This window comes from Oncorhynchus clarkii, chromosome 17 (assembly GCF_045791955.1).
Source record: "Oncorhynchus clarkii lewisi isolate Uvic-CL-2024 chromosome 17, UVic_Ocla_1.0, whole genome shotgun sequence".
Classification (NCBI taxonomy): domain Eukaryota; kingdom Metazoa; phylum Chordata; class Actinopteri; order Salmoniformes; family Salmonidae; genus Oncorhynchus; species Oncorhynchus clarkii.
In genome coordinates, this window is record NC_092163.1 from 8166861 (window position 1) to 8192138 (window position 25278).

Sequence of the window (25278 nt, forward strand, 5' to 3'; positions counted from 1 at the left end):
TATTTAAATAAAAGTGGAAATGGGGGACATTTTGTCTATTATAGAAATGTAGGACCCTCTCTAATACAGTAACCTCCCTTCTCTGACATGCTGTTCTGATTATCATGCATGTTAATGTCTTAAAAGAGGAAGGAAAGGACTGTTCTGCATCAGCTACTTGTGTTCTGACTACTTTAACTATGTATCATCCACAGAACTGACACTCACTACCAGTCAGTTGACACACTGTACAAGACCTCTCCCCTTCAGTCTGTAAGTACTCTTGAGATCTTGAAAAATAGTTTTTTGTTTTTAGCCGTAAGTCATGTACTCAAGGGTCTCAGACATGGAGTGCTGATCTAGGATCAGGTCCTCCTGGTCCATATAATTATGATCTAAATGGAAAACTAGATCCTACTCTGGGACACTTGGTGAATACGAACACTATCATATAAGGATGATATAAAAGGTATGTGTGACATGTTGTTTATCCTCACAGTTTGGGGATAGGAGTTATCATTCAAGCTGGTGGTAATTGCCGTGCTTCTACACCTGCATTGCTTGCTGTTTGGGGTTTTAGGCTGGGTTTCTGTACAGCACTTTGAGATATCAGCTGATGTACGAAGGGCTATGTAAATAAATTTGATTTGATTTGATTTGCTCAAAATGGCAGATTTTTCCACCTTGTCAGGTCTGGGATTTGAACCAGTAATTTTTCAGTTACTGGCCCAACGTTCATAACCGCTATGCTACCTGCCGATACCGCTGACACACCATATTACCAAACTATTATGATGAATGTGATTTACACACCATCCTCTCAAGGCTGTGATGATGATGTGTTGTTATTCTGCATCCCAAATGACACCATATTCCCTATAGAGTGCACTACTTTTGACTAGAGCCCTACCGGCTGCCCCCCTGAGGGTATGTATGTAGTTATTCACCAGCTATAGAGTGCACTACTTTTGACTAGAGTCCTACCTGCTGCCCCTGATGGTTTGTATGTAGTTATTCACCAGCTATAGAGTGCACTACTTTTGACTAGAGCCCTACCTGCTGCCCCTGATGGTATGTATGTAGTTATTCACCAGCTATAGAGTGCACTACTTTTGACTAGAGCCCTACCGGCTGCCCCCCTGAGGGTATGTGTGTAGTTAGTCACCAGCTATAGAGTGCACTACTTTTGACTAGAGCCCTACCGGCTGCCCCCCTGAGGGTATGTGTGTAGTTATTCACCAGCTATAGAGTGCACTACTTTTGACTAGAGCCCTACCGGCTGCCCCCCTGAGGGTATGTGTGTAGTTAGTCACCAGCTATAGAGTGCACTACTTTTGACTAGAGCCCTACCGGCTGCCCCCCTGAGGGTATGTGTGTAGTTATTCACCAGCTATAGAGTGCACTACTTTTGACTAGAGCCCTACCGGCTGCCCCCCTGAGGGTATGTGTGTAGTTAGTCACCAGCTATAGAGTGCACTACTTTTGACTAGAGCCCTACCGGCTGCCCCCCTGAGGGTATGTGTGTAGTTATTCACCAGCTATAGAGTGCACTACTTTTGACTAGAGCCCTACCTGCTGCCCCCCTGAGGGTATGTATGTAGTTAGTCACCAGCTATAGAGTGCACTACTTTTGACTAGAGCCCTACCGGCTGCCTCCCTGATGGTATGTGTGTAGTTAGTCACCAGCTATAGAGTGCACTACTTTTGACTAGAGTCCTACCTGCTGCCTCCCTGATGGTATGTATGTAGTTAGTCACCAGCTATAGAGTGCACTACTTTTGACTAGAGTCCTACCTGCTGCCCCCCTGAGGGTATGTATGTAGTTATTCACCAGCTATAGAGTGCACTACTTTTGACTAGAGCCCTACCTCCTGCCCCTGATGGTATGTATGTAGTTATTCACCAGCTATAGAGTGCACTACTTTTGACTAGAGCCCTACCGGCTGCCCCCCTGAGGGTATGTGTGTAGTTAGTCACCAGCTATAGAGTGCACTACTTTTGACTAGAGCCCTACCGGCTGCCCCCCTGAGGGTATGTGTGTAGTTATTCACCAGCTATAGAGTGCACTACTTTTGACTAGAGCCCTACCGGCTGCCCCCCTGATGGTTTGTATGTAGTTATTCACCAGCTATAGAGTGAGTTGTTGTTTATGTTTCTAAGACTGCAGGGTGGGAGATGCAACAATGGCCTTGAGAACAGCAGGAAGTGTGTTGGTGGTCTTTCTCTGGTCTGTAGCAGGTATGGTCTCATTCTTATCTTTTAGTTGCTCTGTTTATCAATCTACATACATTTATAAAAGGATAAGAATCATAATGTTATTCTGGTGTGTTCTGTTAGGAGTCTCCACTTCACTTTAAATAGTTATCTTTCACACCTCACTGAGTGATGCTTATCTGTGGTTTCCATTCACACTCAACTCAGGAACTACGGCAACAAAATGTGAACAAACCCTACTGTCAGTGTGAGCCAATAGACCTCGTTCTCATTCTGATACCATTGTGTTGTGGGACTGTGTTTCAGTGGTACTGGGTCAGGATGGCTGGAGTGTGACTTACACCACTCAGAGTATCTGTACCTTGAAGGGGTCATCAGTGGATCTGTTCTGCTCTTACACATATCCCAGAGGTAAAGTCACAACAACCTTCTGGTTCACTAAAATGGAGGCTGGTATAGAACCTGAAGATCTAGGTCAGGACCCAGAGTATGCAGGTCGTCTGGAGTATCATGGAGATAAGAAGAAAGACTGTACCCTGACAATCACAGACCTGAGAGAGAGAGACTCAGCTACGTACAAGTTCAGATTCATAACAGATCAGACCAGAGGGAAATATTATGGAGATCCTGGAGTCACTCTGTCTGTAACAGGTACAGTAACATGCTTTATACTGCTAGTCTGTTGAATTCATATCTACTGTCCATTTAGGTCTAGAAATTGGATTTGTATATATGAAACAGATTTGAGAATTAAATGAGTTTGAGAATGTCTTGCATCATGTGATTAAACAAGACAATAAGTGATTCAGGGTTTAATGCTGTGATCTATTCCAGCTCTGCAGGTGAAGGTGAAGGTAACTTCTAAAACTTGGCCAAATTGGGTGACACTGACCTGTAGCACCACCTGTACTCTGACTGACAACCCCACCTACATCTGGTACAAGAACGGACACAAAGTAAAGGAGGACACCTCCAGCCTGTACTCAGACTACATTAGTGATGCAGACAGTTACTCATGTGCTGTAAAAGGCCACGAGGATCTCCACTCTCCTGCAGTGTGTGAGTATGGATTTAACTCAGTTTTTAGTATAACTTTTCAAGTAGAACTTTCTGTCTGCTAAACAGTCCTCACAGTTATCTAACCAAACTGCAACACAATACCAGATGGCATAACTATTCTGGATTACTGCAGTTCATGATTCTACTGTGTAAATGTATAAGTAATGCCCTCTTGTCATTATGTTTCAGGTGTTCAGGGTCAGAGCTGCAACAGAGTGACTTACACCAAGAGGAGAATCTGTGTCTTGAAGGGGTCAACAGTGGACATATCCTGTACTTATGTTAGTTATTCTTCCACCACATCATCATTCTGGTTTAGAAGTGATAGGTTGATCCATAAGGACATAACCAGAGACCCCGAGTATTTAGGACGAGCCATGGAGAGAGGTCCCATCACCCTGAGAATCTCAGATCTGAGAGAGGAGGACTCAGCTGAGTATCACTTCACTTATAAACAAATGAACTTTGAATGGGGTCATAGTTTCCCTGGAACCAGTCTGACTGTGACAGGTAATACTGCACTTACAGAACGTTATGATATACTGGTAATACTACACTTACAGAACATTATGATATACTGGTAATACTACACTTACAGAACATGATGATATACTGGTTATACTACACTTACAGAACATGATGACATACTGGTAATACTACACTTACAGAACATGATGATATACTGGTAATACTACACTTACATTATGATATTCTGGTAATACTACACTTACAGATCATTGTGATATACTGGTAATACTACACTTACAGAACATGATGACATACTGGTAATACTACACTTACAGAACATGATGATATACTGGTAATACTACACTTACATTATGATATTCTGGTAATACTACACTTACAGATCATTGTGATATACTGGTAATACTACACGTGCAGAACATTATGATATACTGGTAATACTACACTTACAGAACATGATGATATGCTGGTAACACTACACTTACAGAACATTATGATATACTGGTAATACTACACTTACAGAACATTATGATATACTGGAAATACTACACTTACATAACATTATGATATACTGGTAATACTACACTTACATGTACAGAACATGATGATATACTGGTAATACTACACTTACAGAACATTATAATATACTGGTAATACTACACTTACAGAACATTATGATGTACTGGTAATACTACACGTACATAACATTATGATATTCTGGTAATACTACACTTACAGAACATGATGATATACTGGTAATACTACACTTACAGAACATTATGATATTCTGGTAATACTACACTTACAGAACATTGTGATATACTGGTAATACTACACTTACATTATGATATTCTGGTAATACTACACTTACAGATCATTATGATATACTGGTAATACTACACTTACATTATGATATACTGGTTATACTACACTTACAGAACATTATGATATACTGGTAATACTACACTTACAGAACATGATGGTATACTGGTAATACTACACTTACAGAACATTATGATATACTGGTAATACTACACTTACAGAACATTATGATATACTGGTAATACTACACTTACATTATGATATACTGGTAATACTACACTTACAGAACATTATGATGTACTGGTAATACTACACGTACATAACATTATGATATTCTGGTAATACTACACTTACAGAACATGATGATATACTGGTAATACTACACTTACAGAACATTATGATATTCTGGTAATACTACACTTACAGAACATTGTGATATACTGGTAATACTACACTTACATTATGATATTCTGGTAATACTACACTTACAGATCATTATGATATACTGGTAATACTACACTTACATTATGATATACTGGTTATACTACACTTACAGAACATTATGATATACTGGTAATACTACACTTACAGAACATTATGGATATACTGGTTATACTACACTTACAGAACATTATGATATACTGGTAATACTACACTTACAGAACATGATGGTATACTGGTAATACTACACTTACAGAACATTATGATATACTGGTAATACTACACTTACAGAACATTATGATATACTGGTAATACTACACTTACATTATGATATACTACACTTACAGAACATTATGATATACTGGTAATACTACACTTACAGAACATTATGATATACTGGTTATACTACACTTACAGAACATTATGATATACTGGTAATACTACACTTACAGAACATTATGATATCCTGGTAATACTACACTTACAGAACATGATGATATACCAGTAATACTACACTTACAGAACATTGTGATATACTGGTAATACTACACTTACAGAACATTATGAAATACTGGTTATACTACACTTACAGAACATTATGATATACTGGTTATACTACACTTACAGAACATTATGATATACTGGTAATACTACACTTACAGAACATTATGATATCCTGGTAATACTACACTTACAGAACATGATGATATACTGGTAATACTACACTTACATTATGATATACTGGTTATACTACACTTACAGAACATTATGATATACTGGTAATACTACACTTACAGAACATGATGGTATACTGGTAATACTACACTTACAGAACATTATGATATACTGGTAATACTACACTTACAGAACATTATGATATACTGGTAATACTACACTTACATTATGATATACTGGTAATACTACACTTACAGAACATTATGATATACTGGTAATACTACACTTACAGAACATTATGATATACTGGTAATACTACACTTACAGAACATTATGATATACTGGTTATACTACACTTACAGAACATTATGATATACTGGTAATACTACACTTACAGAACATTATGATATCCTGGTAATACTACACTTACAGAACATGATGATATACCAGTAATACTACACTTACAGAACATTGTGATATACTGGTAATACTACACTTACAGAACATTATGAAATACTGGTTATACTACACTTACAGAACATTATGATATACTGGTTATACTACACTTACAGAACATTATGATATACTGGTAATACTACACTTACAGAACATTATGATATCCTGGTAATACTACACTTACAGAACATGATGATATACTGGTAATACTACACTTACAGAACATTATGATATACTGGTAATACTACACTTACAGAACATTATGATATCCTGGTAATACTACACTTACAGAACATTATGATATCCTGGTAATACTACACTTACAGAACATGATGATATACTGGTAATACTACACTTACAGAACATTATAATATACTGGTAATACTACACTTACAGAACATTATGATATACTGGTTATACTACACTTACAGAACATTATGATATACTGGTAATACTACACTTACAGAACATTATGATATACTGGTAATACTACACTTACAGAACATTATGATATACTGCAACTACTTTATCTCTAGTAGTAGTAGGTGGAAATGATGAGGCTTGTTCTTTTATGTTTTATTCTCTCTTCATTCAGACCTGCAGGTGAAGGTGACTCCTGCTGCAGAGGGACAGAAGACACTGACCTGTATCACCACCTGTACTCTGACTGACAACCCCACCTACATCTGGTACAAGAACGGACAACGTCTAGATGAGCCCACTTCCCAACAACACTCCAGTAATATGCTGGTGGTCTGGGATTCTACTGTGGACATTTACTCCTGTGCTGTTGAAGGTCACGAGGCGCTCCACTCTCCTGTAGTTTGTGAGTCTGAATGAAACTAGGATTCTACTTAGGAAGTATCAATCATTTAAGGTCAATGAGAAGGGTAATACTTTACCAAATGATATTCATCATTACATACTCTGTACTCAGACTGTTACAGGTAACACTGCATAGCACATTATACAGTTTTGAAGAGTCAGGAAATGAATCATTAATTCTAAATGATGTAATCTGTTTTTACTCCCCTTTCATTTAGGTTTTCAGGTGAAGGTGACTCCTAAACAGTATGCAATGTATAAGACACTGACCTGTAGCACCACCTGTATTCTGACTGGTAACCCCACATACACCTGGTACAAGAACGGACAACATCTAGATGAGAGCACCTCCCCCCAGTACAAAGACCCAGTCTCCAGTAACTATGTAGACAGTTACTCCTGTGCTGTAAAAGGTCATGAGGATCTCCTCTCTCCTGCAGTGTGTGAGTGTGAATTTAATACATTATACTGTGTGTTGGTTTCACTATGAGATCTTGAGAACTTCTAGAATTTCTAGAAAGAACTGAGAATAGAATCCAGTTGTCCTCTTGTTATGTCACTGTGTTTCAGGTGTTCAGGGTCAGAGATGCAACAGAGTGACTTACACCAAGAGGAGAATCTGTGTCTTGAAGGGGTCAACAGTGGACATATCCTGTACTTGTGTTGGTTATTATTCCACCACATCATCATTCTGGTTTAGAAGTGATACGTTGACCCCTGAAGACCTAACCACAGACCCAGGGTATGCAGGTCGTGTGAAGTACACTGACAAAGAGACATGGAGAAATGAAGGTCCCTCCATCCTGAGAATCACAGATCTGAGAGAGGAGGACTCAGCTGAGTATCGCTTCACTTTTAAAACATACTACATTGATTGGGGTCATAGTTTCCCAGGAACAACTCTGTCTGTCACAGGTAATACTACCCTGTATGATACAACTGTAAATCGTAATGAATTACAGGAGAAAATATATTAACCATCCTGTTAACACAGAGGTGTATGTGGTTTTATACATATTGTTTCAGGTCTGCAGGTGAAGGTGACTCCTGCTGCAGAGGGACAGAAGACATTGACCTGTATCACCACCTGTACTCTGACTGACAACCCCACCTACATCTGGTACAGGAACAGACAACCTATAAAAGAGGACTCCTCCCCCATGTACTCCATCAGCAGTGAGGATGCAGACAGCTACTCCTGTACTGTAAAAGACAGTGATCTCAGCTCTCCTGCAGTGTGTGAGTACAGTACAATAGTACAGTATTCTACTTAGCAAGTATCATGTAAATTCAGGTAAACAAGACTTTATCAATAATTTTATAACAAAAATAAAACAATTTACTAATTGCTAATATTGCTTTGATAAAATGTTTGGTCTTTTACATCAGATAAACCAAAGAACACCTCAGTGTCAGTCAGTCCCTCTGGTGAAATAGTGGAGGGCAGTTCAGTGACTCTGACCTGCAGCAGTGATGCCAACCCACCTGTACAGAGTTACACCTGGTGGTACAAGAAGAATGGAGGTGACTATCAGAGTATGACAGGACCACAGCTTGTCTTCAACCAAATCCAGTCATCTGACACTGAAGAGTACTACTGTGAGTCCCAGAATGAGATGGGGACAGACAGGTCTAGGACCATCAACATGGATGTGAAGTGTGAGTAAAGTACAGATCAGTGTTTGAATGAGAAGGTAGCAAAACAATTATAACTAAATGAAATAGTCCTGAAGCATAACATCTCAAAATGTGTATTTGTTAAAGTTTTGTGTAAGTTAGAGTTTTAGATAGTTCTCTAACTAAACAGATAATTTATTTTGACATGACATTTAATTTGTAAATATACTACTGTGGTAAATATACTAGTCATATCCCTCTGACAAATTCTCCTTTACATCAGATAAACCAAAGAGCACCTCAGTGTCAGTCAGTCCCTCTGGTGAAATAGTGGAGGGCAGTTCAGTGACTCTGACCTGCAGCAGTGATGCCAACCCACCTGTGGACAAATACACCTGGTACAAGAAGAACGTAACCTCACCAAAAGCATCAGGACAGAGTTACAGCATCACTAACATCATCTCTGAGGACAGTGGAGAATATTACTGTGAGACTGAGAATAAATATGGACGTCTCAACTCTTCTTCTGTGTCTGTGGACGTTCAGTGTAAGTTCATCTAACCTCATCTTTTAATCAGAGGATCACATTTAAATTCATATTTCAATAACAAGAAAAACACTATTTAATACACTGTTGTTACATATTGTCCACCAGACGGCCCAAAGAACACCTCAGTGTCAGTCAGTCCCTCTGGTGAAATAGTGGAGGGCAGTTCAGTGACTCTGACCTGCAGCAGTGATGCCAACCCACCTGTGGACAAATACACCTGGTACTTTCAAAATAACACTTTTCTAAATGGATGTGGACAGATGTACAACATCAGTAACTTCAAGTCTAAGGACAGTGGACATTACCACTGTGAGGCCTGGAATAGAAGAGGATCTAGGAATTCTACAGCTCTGATGATCATTTTACCAGGTGAAGTTTCATCTTATATATTTCAACACAAAATTATGTTTCAAACTAATATTAATAATTATACTTTATCTTATCATACTTTGTTTAATAATTATATATACTTTGAGATTAGATCAGTTAACAAATATTGTACTGTTGTTCCCATATCATCCATATTATATTATAGGGAAACAAACCTCAGTTCAGACTGCAGCTGTAGGAATCATAGTGGTGGTTCTGGTTCTCATCCTCTGTCTCTCTGGACTCATGTGGTTCAGGTGAGAGATTATTTTAAAGATTATTTCACTCAAACTCTTTTTTATTAACTTACTTTGTTCATTGATTCATTCAATAATACATAAATACATGAATTAATGTGTAAACCAGGAAGAAGGCCTCCAAATCCACCTCTGACACAAGAGACACATCAGAGAATGTACAGGTGAGTCTGTTACAATCAGATTATGTGTATTACTTGGTGCAGCATCTCTACTCATCATGTTGTCTGTCCTCTCTCTCTCCATCAGGGAGACTCTAGTCCAGTGTATGAAAACGTCTCAAACATGGCCGTGACCCCTACTGCAGCACAGACAGCAGCCACAGTCGACCAGGACGATGTCCACTATGCCAGCGTCCACTTCTCTCGCTCCAAAAACCAGGAAGTGCCTCTGTACTCCACCGTCCAGCTGCCTCAACCCCAGAAACAGGAAGAGGATGTCCAGTACGATGCTGTGAAATTCAACCTCCCCAGTGCTGCCACCCGGTGAGAATATTCTGCCATTACAACAACATAGAGCCAATTATAGAGCATTGTGAATACACCAAATTAAAGCAGAAGTTGGCTTTTTTACAACAACATTTCATTTTGTTGTGTAAATGCCCTGTTATAGAATAGTCCAGACACCTTTTTTTGAAATTTCCCTTGATTTAGAGAAACTTTCCCCAACCAGAAATTCACTTCCTCATCCTCGTTGTGCAGTACAGAGGCTCTGAAAAAACATGAACAAATGCTCCAAAAACCCCCTAAGACGTCCTTTTAGAAACAGAAATATCTCAGTATAGTGATGCAGGTCTTTAGACGTAACAGTTGTACACATGACATTGTGTCATTCTGAACTTTATCCTTTTAGAAACAGAAATATCTCAGTGTAGTGATGCAGGTCTTTAGACGTAACAGTTGTACACATGACATTGTGTCATTCTGAACTTTATCCTTTTAGAAACAGAAATATCTCAGTATAGTGATGCAGGTCTTTAGACGTAACAGTTGTACACATGACATTGTGTCATTCTGAACTTTATCCTTTTAGAAACAGAAATATCTCAGTATAGTGATGCAGGTCTTTAGACGTAACAGTTGTACACATGACATTGTGTCATTCTGAACTTTATCCTTTTAGAAACAGAAATATCTCAGTGTAGTGATGCAGGTCTTTAGACGTAACAGTTGTACACATGACATTGTGTCATTCTGAACTTCATCCACAACGTTATATTCCGTTTTGTGTGACTCCTGCTGTTTCTCCGTCCAACTGTTCTATTCTCCGTGTATCAGGCTGCTAGAATGGACGAGAAGCATCGTTCAAGTCTCAACAACATGGAACATGACGTTACGGAGTTCAGAATGACACCATTTCATGTGTACAACATCTAAAGACCTGCATCACTACAGACTACTTAGAGTTTCTTAGTCTCTAAAAGGATGTTTTGGGGTGTTTTTGGAGCCCACTGACTGAACAACGAGGATGAGGATGTGAATAGATGGTTGGGGATAGTTTCTCAAAAACGAGTGAAATCGCAAAAAGAATCTGCCCCTTCTATAACATACTATTTACATATAATTTTTTTAGATTTGGTTGTAAACAAGCTATATTCTTGATTACAGCTCATTCATATGCTGCTACTTATTGGAACGAGAAGACCATGATGTCATCAATAAGCAAAAGAGTTGACCCTCAGTGGCCACTAGTGATGTCATTTCATTAAACTACAAACCTAACAATGGAAATCTCAAAACAATTCCCATGTCTATAATGAGAGTGGTGGTTTTGAGGAACTATTCTGTGTTCCAAATGGAACCCTATTCCTTATTTAGTGCACTACATTTCACCAGAACCTTAGAGGCCTTGCTCAAAGTAATGCACTATAAAGAGTATATGAAGGTTTTTGGGGGGATGCAGATTCTGTTTCATTTCTGTTTCTCTCTCCTCAGACCCACAGCAGCACAAGCAGCTGAGGAGGACTCATCTGTTCTCTACAGTACAGTCAACAAACCTGAACCAAGAAGACCTGAACATTACAAACCCAGAACCGAGAAGACCTGAACACAACAAACCTAGAACCAAGAAGACCTGAACACAACAAACCTGAACCAAGAAGACCTGAACACAACAAACCCAGAACCAAGAAGAACTGAACACAACAAACCCAGAACCAAGAAGACCTGAACACAACAAACCCAGAACCAAGAAGACCCGAACACAACAAACCCAGAACCAAGAAGACCTGAACACAACAAACCCAGAACCAAGAAGACCTGAACACAACATACCCAGAACCAAGACCTGAACACGACAAACCCAGAACCAAGACCTGAACACAACATACCCAGAACCAAGAAGACCTGAACACAACAAACCCAGAACCAAGAAGACCTGAACACAACATACCCAGAACCTAGACCTGAACACAACAAACCCAGAACCAAGAAGACCAGAACACAACATACCCAGAACCAAGACCTGAACACGACAAACCCAGAACCAAGACCTGAACACAACATACCCAGAACCAAGAAGACCTGAACACAACAAACCCAGAACCAAGAGGACCTGAACACAACAAACCCAGAACCAAGAAAACCTGAACACAAGTTTGACAGAAACCCTGTATAGCTGGACCTGTATAGTCCAACTAAGTGTTATAATAATGTATCATAAGATTTGCCATTTAGAAAATGCTTTTATCCAAAGCGACTTATGTGTGATTACATTTTACATGCCGGTGGCCCCATTGGGAATGGAAACCATGCACCATGCTCTACCACCTGAGACACAGGACTACTGTATTCACACTTAGTTGGAGTGCTGATCTATGGTCAGTTTTGTCTTATAAACAATGCTGTACTTGTCCTCTTGCTCAGTTGTGCACCGGGGCCTCCCACTCCTCTTTCTATTCTGGTTAGAGCCAGTTTGCGCTGTTCTGTGAAGGGAGTAGTACGTTGTACGAGATCTTCAGTTTCTTGGCAATTTCTCGCATGGAATAGCCTTAATTTCTCAGAACAAGAATAGAATGATGAGTTTCAGAAGAAAGTTATTTGTTTCTTGCCATTTTGAGCCTGTAATCGAACCCACAAATGTTGATACTCCAGATACTCAACGAGTCTAAGGCCAGTTTTATTGCTTCTTTAATCAGTTTTCAGCTGTGCTAATATAATTGCAAAAGGGTTTTCTAATGCTCAATTAGCCTTTTAAAATGATAAACTTGGATTAGCTAACACAATGTGCCATTGGAACACAGGAGTGATGGTTGCTGATAATGGGCCTTTGCACGCCTATGTAGATATTCCATAAAAAATCTGCCGTTTCCAGCTACAAAAGTCATTTACAACATTAACAATGTCTACACTGTATTTCTGATCAATTTGATGTTATTTTAATGGACAAAAAATGTGTTTTTCTTTAAAAAACAAAGACATTTCTAAGTGACCCCAAACTTTTGACCAGTAGTGTGTGTGTGTATATATATAAATTTTTCTTATTTACATTTTTCATAAAAAAATATATACACTTATAATCAAATTTATGAGATTATATATGAACATTCAATATTTTTTTTCTAATTTGTTTCTATTCCATTATATTATACAGTACTGTGCTGTTCTGTTACATTATACAGTACTGTACTATTCTATTACATTATACAGTCCTGTACTATTCTATTACAGTATACAGTACTGTACTATTCTATTACATTATATAGTACTGTACTATTCTATTACATTATACAGTACTGTACTATTCTATTACATTATACAGTACTGTACTATTCTATTCTATTATACAGTACTGTACTATTCTATTACATTATACAGTATTGTACTATTCTATTACAGTATACAGTACTATTTTATTACAGTATACAGTACTATTCTATTACAGTATTGAACTATTCTCTTACATTATACAGTACTGTACTATTCTGTTACATTATACAGTACTGTACTATTCTGTTACATTATACAGTACTGTACTATTCTATTACATTATACAGTACTGTACTATTCTATTACAGTATTATACTATTCTATTACATTATATAGTACTGTACTATTCTATTACAGTATTGTACTATTCTATTACATTATACAGTAGTACTATTCTATTACAGTATTGTACTATTCTATTACATTATATAGTACTGTACTATTCTATTACAGTATTGTACTATTCTATTACAGTATACAGTACTGTACTATTCTATTACAGTATACAGTCCTGTACTATTCTATTACAGTATACAGTCCTGTACTATTCTATTACAGTATACAGTATTGTACTATTCTATTACAGTATACAGTCCTGTACTATTCTATTACAGTATACAGTCCTGTACTATTCTATTACATTATACAGTACTGTACTATTCTATTACATTATACAGTCCTGTACTATTCTATTACATTAAACAGTACTGTACTATTCTATTACAGTATACAGTCCTGTACTATTCTATTACATTATATAGTACTGTACTATTCTATTACAGTATTGTACTATTCTATTACATTATACAGTAGTACTATTCTATTACAGTATTGTACTATTCTATTACATTATATAGTACTGTACTATTCTATTACAGTATTGTACTATTCTATTACAGTATACAGTACTGTACTATTCTATTACAGTATACAGTCCTGTACTATTCTATTACAGTATACAGTCCTGTACTATTCTATTACAGTATACAGTATTGTACTATTCTATTACAGTATACAGTCCTGTACTATTCTATTACAGTATACAGTATTGTACTATTCTATTACATTATACAGTACTGTACTATTCTATTACATTATACAGTCCTGTACTATTCTATTACATTAAACAGTACTGTACTGTTCTATTACATTATACAATACTGTTAGATGATACATATGTTTACTTGGTTTGTTCATATACATTTATTATTGGTTTTATGACAAATTTATGGTAATATTTTGCCTCAGTGTCCTGATGCAACGTCTCTTATCGCTTTTATAAATATACAAAATACTGGAAACTGTTAAGTGTGGATTGTGTTTAATAAACTGTTCAGATTCAACTTCATTGTCATTGTTTTCACCTTGTTATAACAGTATCTTCAAAGTAGCTTTTAAAATCACAGCTCTTGTACTGTACATACAGTAACTACTGTTAGGTTCTTATTTTTCAGAGTAAATGACTCACGGACACTAGAGAAGCTTTAACCATTTTTAATTCTTCCCAAAGGTTCTGTACAGCTGTATTCAGACAGCAAAACATTTCTCACCATCACAGTTATATACATCCCAATTAAGACACTCCTCCTTCTCTCCAATCCTTACATCTTATGGTTCTAAAGGAAGAAGGTAACCAGATACTAAACCCTGATTACTCCCTTATTAAGGGGAACTGACCTCACCTCCTGACCTCAACCCCTCCTTCCCCTAGTCCACAGATGTCCGTCTGTCTCCCCTATCTCAACCCCTCCTTCCCCTAGTCCACAGATGTCCGTCTGTCTCCCCTATCTCAACCCCTCCTTCCCCTAGTCCACAGATGTCCGTCTGTCTCCCCTATCTCAACCCCTCCTTCCCCTAGTCCACAGACGTCCATCTGTCTCCCCTATCTCAACCCCTCCTTCCCCTAGTCCAGACGTCCGTCTGTCTCCCCTATCACAACCCCTCCTTCCCCTAGTCCACATACGTCCATCTGTCTCCCCTATCTCAACCGTTGCTCTTCTCCCTTCCACCCAACACATTCCACAGCCATCTGTCTTCCCACAGAGAACCCTTAACTTCTGACACACAACCCAGAGTCTCTTTCACTCTTCCTGTCCAAGGCTTCTTCTCTAGCATTTATTTCATGTCTAAATGTTCGAAGTTTAGCCGATTCCAACACTACAAATAAAACATGTACATTTGTTTGCATAGCAACAGTGGTTTATTCACTTATATTTGGGTTTGTACAGACATCATCAACATCATGTCTGTACACAAATATACACAGACACTTTCAGAAGGAGTCATCTCCAGCACATACAGTACACACACAACCACATGAAATATGACTTATTGTCCTTTTTAAAACACACAGCATGCAGACACTACAGATGCTGTAAAGGAGGTCAATGGAACGCAGACCGTGGGGGACATAAGAGGGACGCCGGATTGGTGCACATTCAACATATCTGATATAACAGAGTGTATATTCATCAATCCGTCATGATTGATGCATTCTAAACAGGCCCACAATGTGGTTACTAAAGTCTGATTAGAATTTATTTGGCTGTTTTTGCTGCATCATTTAGGAGTTGTACCTTTTCAGGTTTAGGAGGAGTGACTGATAAAGGCTAACTCACCTTCATAAAAGCTGGTAGCATAGCTAGCATACAGAAATCAGTGGTGTAGTCAAAGTAGTTTTTAACTAATGTCGGTGGTTGGTGACGATGACCTGAACATTGGGGTTGACATCACAGGAGGCTGCTGAGGGGAGGACGGCTCATGATAAAGGCTGGAACGGAGCGAATGGAAGGGCTTCAGTCGCATGTGTTTGATGCATTTGATACCATTCCAACGATTTCGCTTCAGCCATTACTATGAGCCCGTCCTCCCCAATTAAGGTGCCACCAACCTCCTGTGGTTGACATCCATACAAGCATTACATTTCTGATTTTCACCACAACATAGTACACATACTCTATACTGTAAATAATAACACGCCTAAATGGAGGTTCATTTTGCTGGGGGGCAATGAGGAGATTTGGGATCTTTCCCCCATGGCATCTTTCCCCCACACGTTTCCATGGCAATTCGATTGTTTTGATTGAGTTCCATTGACTTCTTCACAGCATCTTTTCAATGCTTTGAGCCAAAGCCAAAGAGACTCCTCGTCTTTAGGAGGTGGGTGCAAATCAAAAGGAGCCTCACAACTGCACTCGCTCCTCAAAAAAGTTTGGTGGTCAAAACACTCCTGCTCCATGAACAGTTTCTGTTTCTGACAGTTGCCGTGGCAACCCCTTACAGAACATAAAATTACCATTTATGTGAATCCAAGTTTGGAAAGTTGTGAGAAGCGATACTGAGTTAGTTAGCTAGCTAGCTCCCAACTATTGGCCGGAAGCGCTTAACCAGAAGTCACGCACAAAAAAAACTAAACAGACCCGGACCATATTTCTGTTGAGGTAAATAGGACACAATATGGATGATTGGAGGGTTGTGGGTAATTCCGTCAGCCAGGGGATTCCCTTCCAGAACATTGAGAAATGGAAGAATGTCGATGATTGATAATAATACATCTCACAGTTAACAAGTTCATACCAAGCAGTGAGATTATTGTTTCATTTAAAGCCTTTTGTCCTTAGAAGAATAACAGTCCACCATTTTGTCAAACTAGTAATTAGAGAATCAATAACATTATTGCATAGTGAGAATGTGATGTCATATAGAATGAGTGATATGGTCTCCAACATGGCGTGGCTTTGAGCCCCTAACTGTTGTCTGACCTTCCCAGGTAGGGGAGTCTCTTTTGGGGGGCAGAGATGGGCTAGAGGTGGATGAGAGAGTGGAGACCCATGGAGGTGTACCTATTGCACACCTAACTGTTGTCTGACCTTCCCAGGTAGGAGGAGAGTGGAGATCCATGGGAGGGGTACTGTTTACCCACCTGACATCCCTAATGAGTCTGTGTTTGGGGATAGAGGGGAGCTAGGGGTGGAGGCTGTGAGGCTAAATATGGGCACCCTGTCCTTTAGGCCACACCCACAGGAAGTATCACTAAATGACGTTGTCAAACAGATGCATGGACTGCATGATGTTCTCATCCTGGACAGGAGGCAGGAAGGGACAAAAAGCACAACGGGTAAGAAGCAGTTGGAGAGAAGGTTTAAACAGTACAGAAGCAGTAACAGGTTCTTAAATAAATAAAAAGTTGAAGATCCAATGTTAGTAAATTAGTTAGTAAATTAGCTTTACTAATAAGTTTCAATAACTTATGAAAGAGATTGGTGTGATTTTCCACATCTCATCATGTCATGGGGTTGTTCAATGACAGTCATGTATTTGTTTAATCTATCACTAGATTATTTGATTTCAGAGAGGCTAAAAGATATACAGTTGAAGTCGGAAGTGTAAATACACTTATGTTGGAGTCATTGAAACTCGTTTTTCATCCACTCCACAAATCTCGTTAACAAACTATAGTTTTGGCAAGTCGGTTAGGACATCTACTTTGTGTATGACACAAGTAATTTCTCCAACAATTGTTTACAGACAGATTATTTCACTTATAATTCACTGTATCACAATTCCAGTGGGTCAGAAGTTTACAGTGCCTTGCGAAAGTATTCGGCCCCCTTGAACTTTGCGACCTTTTGCCACATTTCAGGCTTCAAACATAAAGATATAAAACTGTATTTTTTGTGAAGAATCAACAACAAGTGGGACACAATCATGAAGTGGAACGACATTTATTGGATATTTCAAACTTTTTTAACAAATCAAAAACTGAAAAATTGGGCGTGCAAAATTATTCAGCCCCTTTACTTTCAGTGCAGCAAACTCTCTCCAGAAGTTCAGTGAGGATCTCTGAATGATCCAATGTTGACCTAAATGACTAATGATGATAAATACAATCCACCTGTGTGTAAGCAAGTCTCCGTATAAATGCACCTGCACTGTGATAGTCTCAGAGGTCCGTTAAAAGCGCAGAGAGCATCATGAAGAACAAGGAACACACCATGCAGGTCCGAGATACCGTTGTATAGAAGTTTAAAGCCGGATTTGGATACAAAAAGATTTCCCAAGCTTTAAACATCCCAAGGAGCACTGTGCAAGCGATAATATTGAAATGGAAGGAGTATCAGACCACTGCAAATCTACAAGACCTGGCCGTCCCTCTAAACTTTCAGCTCATACAAGGAGAAGACTGAGATGCAGCCAAGAGGCCCATGGTCACTCTGGATGAACTGCAGAGATCTACAGCTGAGGTGGGAGACTCTGTCCATAGGACAACAATCAGTCGTATATTGCACAAATCTGGCCTTTATGGAAGAGTGGCAAGAAGATAGCCATTTCTTAAAGATATCCATAAAAAGTGTTGTTTAAAGTTTGCCACAAGCCACCTGGGAGACACACCAAACATGTGGAAGAAGGTGCTCTGGTCAGATGAAACCAAAATTTAACTTTTTGGCAACAATGCAAAACGTTATGTTTGGCGTAAAAGCAACACAGTTCATCACTCTGAACACACCATCCCCACTGTCAAACTTGGTGGTGGCAGCATCATGGTTTGGGCCTGCTTTTCTTCAACAGGGACAGGAAAGATGGTTAAAATTGATGGGAAGATGGATGGAGCCAAATACAGGACCATTCTGGAAGAAAACCTGATGGAGTCTGCAAAAGACCTGAGACTGGGACGGAGATTTGTCTTCCAACAAGACAATGATCCAAAACATAAAGCAAAATCTACAATGGAATGGTTCAAAAATAAACATATCCAGGTGTTAGAATGGCCAAGTCAAAGTCCAGACCTGAATACAATCGAGAATCTGTGGAAAGAACTGAAAACTGCTGTTCACAAATGCTCTCCATCCAACCTCACTGAGCTTGAGCTGTTTTGCAAGGAGGAATGGGAAAAAATGTCAGTCTCTCGATGTGCAAAACTGATAGAGACATACCCCAAGCGACTTACAGCTGTAATCGCAGCAAAAGGTGGCGCTACAAAGTATTAACTTAAAAGGGGGCTGAATAATTTTTCACGCCCAATTTTTCAGTTTTTGATTTGTTAAAAAAGTTTGAAATATCCAATAAATGTCGTTCCACTTCATGATTGTGTCCCACTTGTTGTTGATATCGCTTGCACAGTGCTCCTTGGGATGTTTAAAGCTTGGGAAATCTTTTTGTATCCAAATCCGGCTTTAAACTTCTATACAACGGTATCTCGGACCTGCATGGTGTGTTCCTTGTTCTTCATGATGCTCTCTGCGCTTTTAACGGACCTCTGAGACTATCACAGTGCAGGTGCATTTATACGGAGACTTGCTTACACACAGGTGGATTGTATTTATCATCATTAGTCATTTAGGTCAACATTGGATCATTCAGAGATCCTCACTGAACTTCTGGAGAGAGTTTGCTGCACTGAAAGTAAAGGGGCTGAATAATTTTGCACGCCCAATTTTTCAGTTTTTGATTTGTTAAAAAAGTTAGAAATATCCAATAAATGTCGTTCCACTTCATGATTGTGTCCCACTTGTTGTTGATTATTCACAAAAAATACAGTTTTATATCTTTATGTTTGAAGCCTGAAATGTGTCAAAAGGTCGCAAAGTTCAAGGGGGCCGAATACTTTCGCAAGGCACTGTACATACACTAAATGACTGAGCCTTTAAACAGCTTGGAAAATTCCAGAAAATGATGTCATGGCTTTAGAAGCTTCTGATAGGCCAATTTACATAATTTGAGTCAATTGGAGGTGTACCTGTGGATGAAAAAACACACATTTGTGGAAATAAACTTCACATTGTGACGTTTTAAATATGATTAAATCACGTCATAAATAACCATATCCTATAGAATCATGCTGCAATTGAACACATGCACTCACTCACTCACGCAGGCAGGCAGGCAGGCAGGCAGGCAGGCAGGCAGGCAGGCAGGCAGACACCAACACACAGACACACAAACCTTTTGACAAGACTCCAGAAACTCCTCAATGGTGACCACGCCATCTTTGTTCTTGTCCATTTTCTGACAGAGTGAAACAGAGAAACAGTTGAATATTGTTAGGGAAGATTCAGAATTTGTTGGTAACATATGTAAGATGTTTTATATTTATCAAATGGGTGTAAGTTAATTCTCATCAGAATGGTATTTTTGTATAATACTGTGGCAGGGTTGCAGTATCTGTTCTATGTCAAGACTAAGTTGCATGGCCGCTGAGAGGGGAGAGGTCAAAGTGTCATCATGTGTAAGCATATCTTTTGCTCCACTGTGTGTGTGCCAGTTCACTCCCTAGTTTTCCCATCGGAGATGGCAGTGTCTGGAATCATTCTCCTCTCCGTGAGTTTGTCCAGGAGGTTGTATTTTGAGTTGGTTGTATCTAAATTACAATTTGATATATGCCTGTTGATATGGAGGGTTGGTTTATGGTTCTGGGGTTTGAGTAAGGAGACAAAGCTGAACGATTTATTATGTCTATGCTGTCTTATCCTGTGTGTGTCTTTACTATAAAGGACCTCATTTGAAATGTGGAAGGGGCTATCAGAGACTTCATGGTTAGACACTGAATCGATCTGAGAGTCACAGGGTTGTGATAGAGCTCATATAATTAAAGATGGACTTTGATAACTAACTCTGACTTGTGTGTGTGGTTTGCTCCCATGATTTGGTAAATAGAGGAAATTTCCACGACAATATGCTACTCTGATCCCTGGCCGTGACTCCGACGGGTGTCTCCGTGGGATATGCAACAAACACATTTCCATTTCACACCACACACTGTACAGGTTACACACCTGCATCTGAAACAGGACAAATATAAGCAACCTCTATTTGACCTTTTGGTTGTTCACAAAGTCAGAATGCAACAATAAGGAGGTTATGTCTAGAGGGTCCTTTTAAAACCCTTTGTGAAAAACACTGGATGTAGAATTAACTAACCCTGGGGCCTGGATTCAATTAGAAAACACTGGAGGTAGAATTATCTAACCCTGGGGCCTGGATTAAATTAGAAAACACTGGAGGTAGAATTAACTAACCATGGGGCCTGGATTCAATTAGAAAACACTGGAGGTAGAATTAACTAACCATGGGGCCTGGATTCAATTAGAAAACACTGGAGGTAGACTTATCCAACCCTGGGGCCTGGATTCAATTGGAAAACACTGGAGGTAGAATTAACTAACCCTGGGGCCTGGATTCAATTAGAAAACACTGGAGGTAGAATTATCTAACCCTGGGGCCTGGATTCAATTAGAAAACACTGGAGGTAGAATTATCTAACCCTGGGGCCTGGATTAAATTAGAAAACACTGGAGGTAGACTTATTTAACCCTGGGGCCTGGATTCAATTAGAAAACACTGGAGGTAGACTTATTTAACCCTGGGGCCTGGATTCAATTAGAAAACACTGGAGGTAGAATAAACTAACCCTGGGGCCTGGATTCAATTAGAAAACACTGGAGGTAGAATTATCTAACCCTGGGGCCTGGATTCAATTAGAAAACACTGGAGGTAGAATAAACTAACCCTGGGGCCTGGATTCAATTAGAAAACACTGGAGGTAGACTTATTTAAACCTGGGGCCTGGATTCAATAAGAAAACACTGGAGGTAGACTTATTTAACCCTGGGGCCTGGATTCAATTAGAAAACACTGGAGGTAGAATTATCTAACCCTGGAGCCTGGATTCAATTAGAAAACACTGGAGGTAGAATGATCTAACCCTGGAGCCTTGATTCAATTAGAAAACACTGGAGGTAGACTTATTTAACCCTGGGGCCTGGATTCAATTAGAAAACACTGGAGGTAGAATTATCTAACCCTGGAGCCTGGATTCAATTAGAAAACACTGGAGGTAGAATTATCTAACCCTGGAGCCTGGATTCAATTAGAAAACACTGGAGGTAGAATGATCTAACCCTGGGGCCTGGATTCAATTAGAAAACACTGGAGGTAGAATTATCTAACCCTGGGGCCTGGATTCAATTAGAAAACACTGGAGGTAGAATTATCTAACCCTGGAGCCTGGATTCAATTAGAAAACACTGGAGGTAGAATTATCTAACCCTGGAGCCTGGATTCAATTAGAAAACACTGGAGGTAGAATGATCTAACCCTGGGGCCTGGATTCAATTAGAAAACACTGGAGGTAGACTTATCTAACCCTGGGGCCTGGATTCAATTAGAAAACACTGGAGGTAGACTGATCTAACCCTGGGGCCTGGATTACATTAGATACCGTGCTAAAGCATTGAAAGGTCATTCTAATTGAGCCGACATCTTCTCAGTTTACCTTGAATGTAATCTCCACTAACGCAGTAACATGGCCTTTACAATGTGCTACTGTCTACAAGCGCAGTAGGATTGAATCAAGGTTTAGATCTGTGGTTAGGTGTTGTTTATCTGATCCTAGATCTGTGGTTAGGTGTTACCTGGAAGAAGTTGTTCATCTGATCCTAGATCTGTGGTTAGTTGTGTTACCTGGAAGAAGCTGTTCATCCGATCCTAGATCTGTGGTTAGTTGTTACCTAGAAGAAGTTGTTCATCTGATCCTAGATCTGTGGTTAGTTGTGTTACCTGGAAGAAGTTGTCGACGTGCTCCTTGGGGGCGTCGTTCTGCATACAGGGGTACGTACACGTTCCCATCATGTCATAGATAGAGCTCATTATATCAGTCATCTCCTGTAACACACACACACAGAGACACACACAGAAACACACACAGAGGCACACACACAAATACACATGCACGCACAAACACACATATTTGGGTTCACACACACAAACACGCACACACAGAGGGCACGATGGGGGAATAGTTTAGAAGAGAAAGCATATTTGCACACACACACACACACACACACACACACACACACACACACACACACACACACACACACACACACACACACACACACACACACACACACACACATACAGTTAAAGTTTACATACACTTATGTTGGAGTCATTAAAACTTGTTTTTCAACCACTCCACAAATTTCTTGTCAGCAAACTATAGTATTGGACAGTCGGTTAGGACATCTACTTTGTGCATGACACAAGTCATTTTTACAAAAATTGTTTACAGACAGATTATTTCACTTAGAATTCACTGTATTACAATTCCAGTGGGTCAGAAGTTTACATACACTAAGTGCCTTCAAACAGCTTGGACATTTTCAGAAAATGATGTCATGGCTTCTGATAGGCTAATTGACATCATTTGATTCAATTGGAGGTGTATCTGTGGAAGTATTTCAAGGCCGACCTTCAGATTTAATGCATCTTTGCTTGACATCAGGGGAAAATCAAAAGAAATCAGCCAAGACCTCAGAAAAAAAAATTGTAGACCTCCACAAGTCTGGTTCATCCTTAGGAGCAATTTCCAAACGCCTGAAGGTACCACGTTCATCTGTACAAACAATAGTACGCAAGTATAAACACCATGGGACCACGCAGCCGTCATACCGCTCAGGAAGGAGACGTGTTCTGTCTCCTAGAGATGAACGTACATTGATGTGAAAAGTGCAAATCAATCCCAGAACAACAGCAAAGGACCTCGTGAAGATGCTGGAGGAAACAGGTACAAAACTATCTATATCCACAGTAAAACGAGTCCTATATCGACATAACCTGAAAGGCCACTCAGTAAGGAAGAAGCCACTGCTCCAAATCCGCCATAAAAAGCCAGACTACGGTTTGCTACGGCACATGGGGTCAAAGATCATACTTTTTGGAGAAATTTCCTCTGGTCTGATGAAACAAAAATAGAACTGTTTGGCCATAATGACCATTGTTATGTTTGGAGGGAAAAGGGGGAGGCTTGCAATCCAAAGAACACCATCCCAACCGTGAAGCACGGGGGTGGGAGCATCATGTTGTGGGGGTGCTTTGCTGCAGGAGGGACTGGTGCACTTCACAAAATAGATGGCATCATGAGGACGGACAATTATGTGGCTATATTGAAGCAACATCTCAAGACATCAGTTAAATATTGGTTGTAAATGGGTCTTCCAAATGGACAATGACCCCAAGCATACTTCCAAAGTTGTGGCAAAATGGCTTAAGGACAACAAAGTCAAGTTATTGGAGTGTCTATCACAAAGCCCTGACCTCAATCCTATAGAATATTTGTGGGCAGAACTGAAAAAGCGTGCGCGAGCAAGGAGGCCTACAAACCTGACTCAGTTACACCAGCTCTGTCAGGAGGAATGGGCCAAAATTCACCCAACTTATTGTGGGAAGCTTGTGGAAGGCTACCCGAAACGTTAGACCCAAGTTAAGCAATTTAAAGGCAATGCTACCAAATACTAATTGAGTGTATGTAAACTTCTGACCCACTGGGAATGTGATGAAATAAATAAAATCTGAAATAAATCATTCTCTCTACTATTATTCTGACATTACACATTCTAAAAATAAAGTGGTGATCCTAACACCTGCAGCAGGGAATTCTTACTAGGATTAGATGTCAGGAATTGTGAAAAACTGAGTTTAAATGTATTTGGCTAAGGTGTATGTAAACTTCCGACTTCAACTGTACATACATACACACACACACACACACACACACATCGTACCATACCTCTTTGGTGATGAAGCCATCTTTGTTGAGGTCATAGAGGTTAAAAGCCCAGTTGAGTTTCTCTGTGACAGAGCCTCTCAGGATGATTGACAGGCCTGTGACGAAGTCTTCGAAGCTCACCGTTCCATTCTTGTGGGTGTCAAACGCTTCGAACAGAAAATGAGCGTAGGTGCTGGAGTCTGAATGAGGGGAACGGGAAAGGGGGGGAACCTCGTCAGTTGTACAACTGAATGCCTTCAACTGAATGCATTCAAC

The 25278-nt window shown here is 39.5% G+C and overlaps 2 protein-coding genes across 7 annotated transcripts in view; one reads left to right on the plus strand and one right to left on the minus strand.

The window, feature by feature from the left end:
* The first annotated feature begins 205 nt into the window (after positions 1–205).
* On the plus strand, positions 206–12002 carry LOC139370162 (sialoadhesin-like). Its single transcript, XM_071109485.1, has 16 exons — positions 206–252; positions 2140–2217; positions 2500–2844; positions 3028–3252; positions 3442–3762; positions 6728–6958; positions 7176–7400; positions 7528–7872; positions 7984–8196; positions 8347–8616; positions 8858–9121; positions 9230–9493; positions 9660–9750; positions 9860–9914; positions 10000–10235; positions 11685–12002. The coding sequence occupies exons 2-16, from the start codon at positions 2163–2165 to the stop codon at positions 11794–11796; spliced, it is 3252 nt and encodes a 1083-aa protein (XP_070965586.1). The 5' UTR covers positions 206–252; positions 2140–2162; the 3' UTR covers positions 11797–12002.
* Positions 12003–14935: 2933 nt separating this feature from the next.
* LOC139370021 (A-type potassium channel modulatory protein KCNIP2-like) overlaps positions 14936–25278 on the minus strand; it is a 32312-nt gene continuing 21969 nt past the window's right edge. For 4 of the 6 annotated variants that reach the window (XM_071109314.1, XM_071109311.1, XM_071109313.1 and 1 more), the window contains 4 exons: positions 25024–25202; positions 23013–23117; positions 20400–20462; positions 14936–17537 (listed from right to left, as the gene is read on the minus strand). In XM_071109314.1, coding sequence (XP_070965415.1) covers positions 17490–17537; positions 20400–20462; positions 23013–23117; positions 25024–25202 — 395 coding nt within the window. In that variant the 3' untranslated portion in view covers positions 14936–17489. Of the gene's footprint in view, positions 17538–20399; positions 20463–22714; positions 22917–22963; positions 23118–25023; positions 25203–25278 lie in introns of those variants that run through there. The other 2 variants (XR_011627092.1, XM_071109312.1) reach the window with 2 other exon arrangements.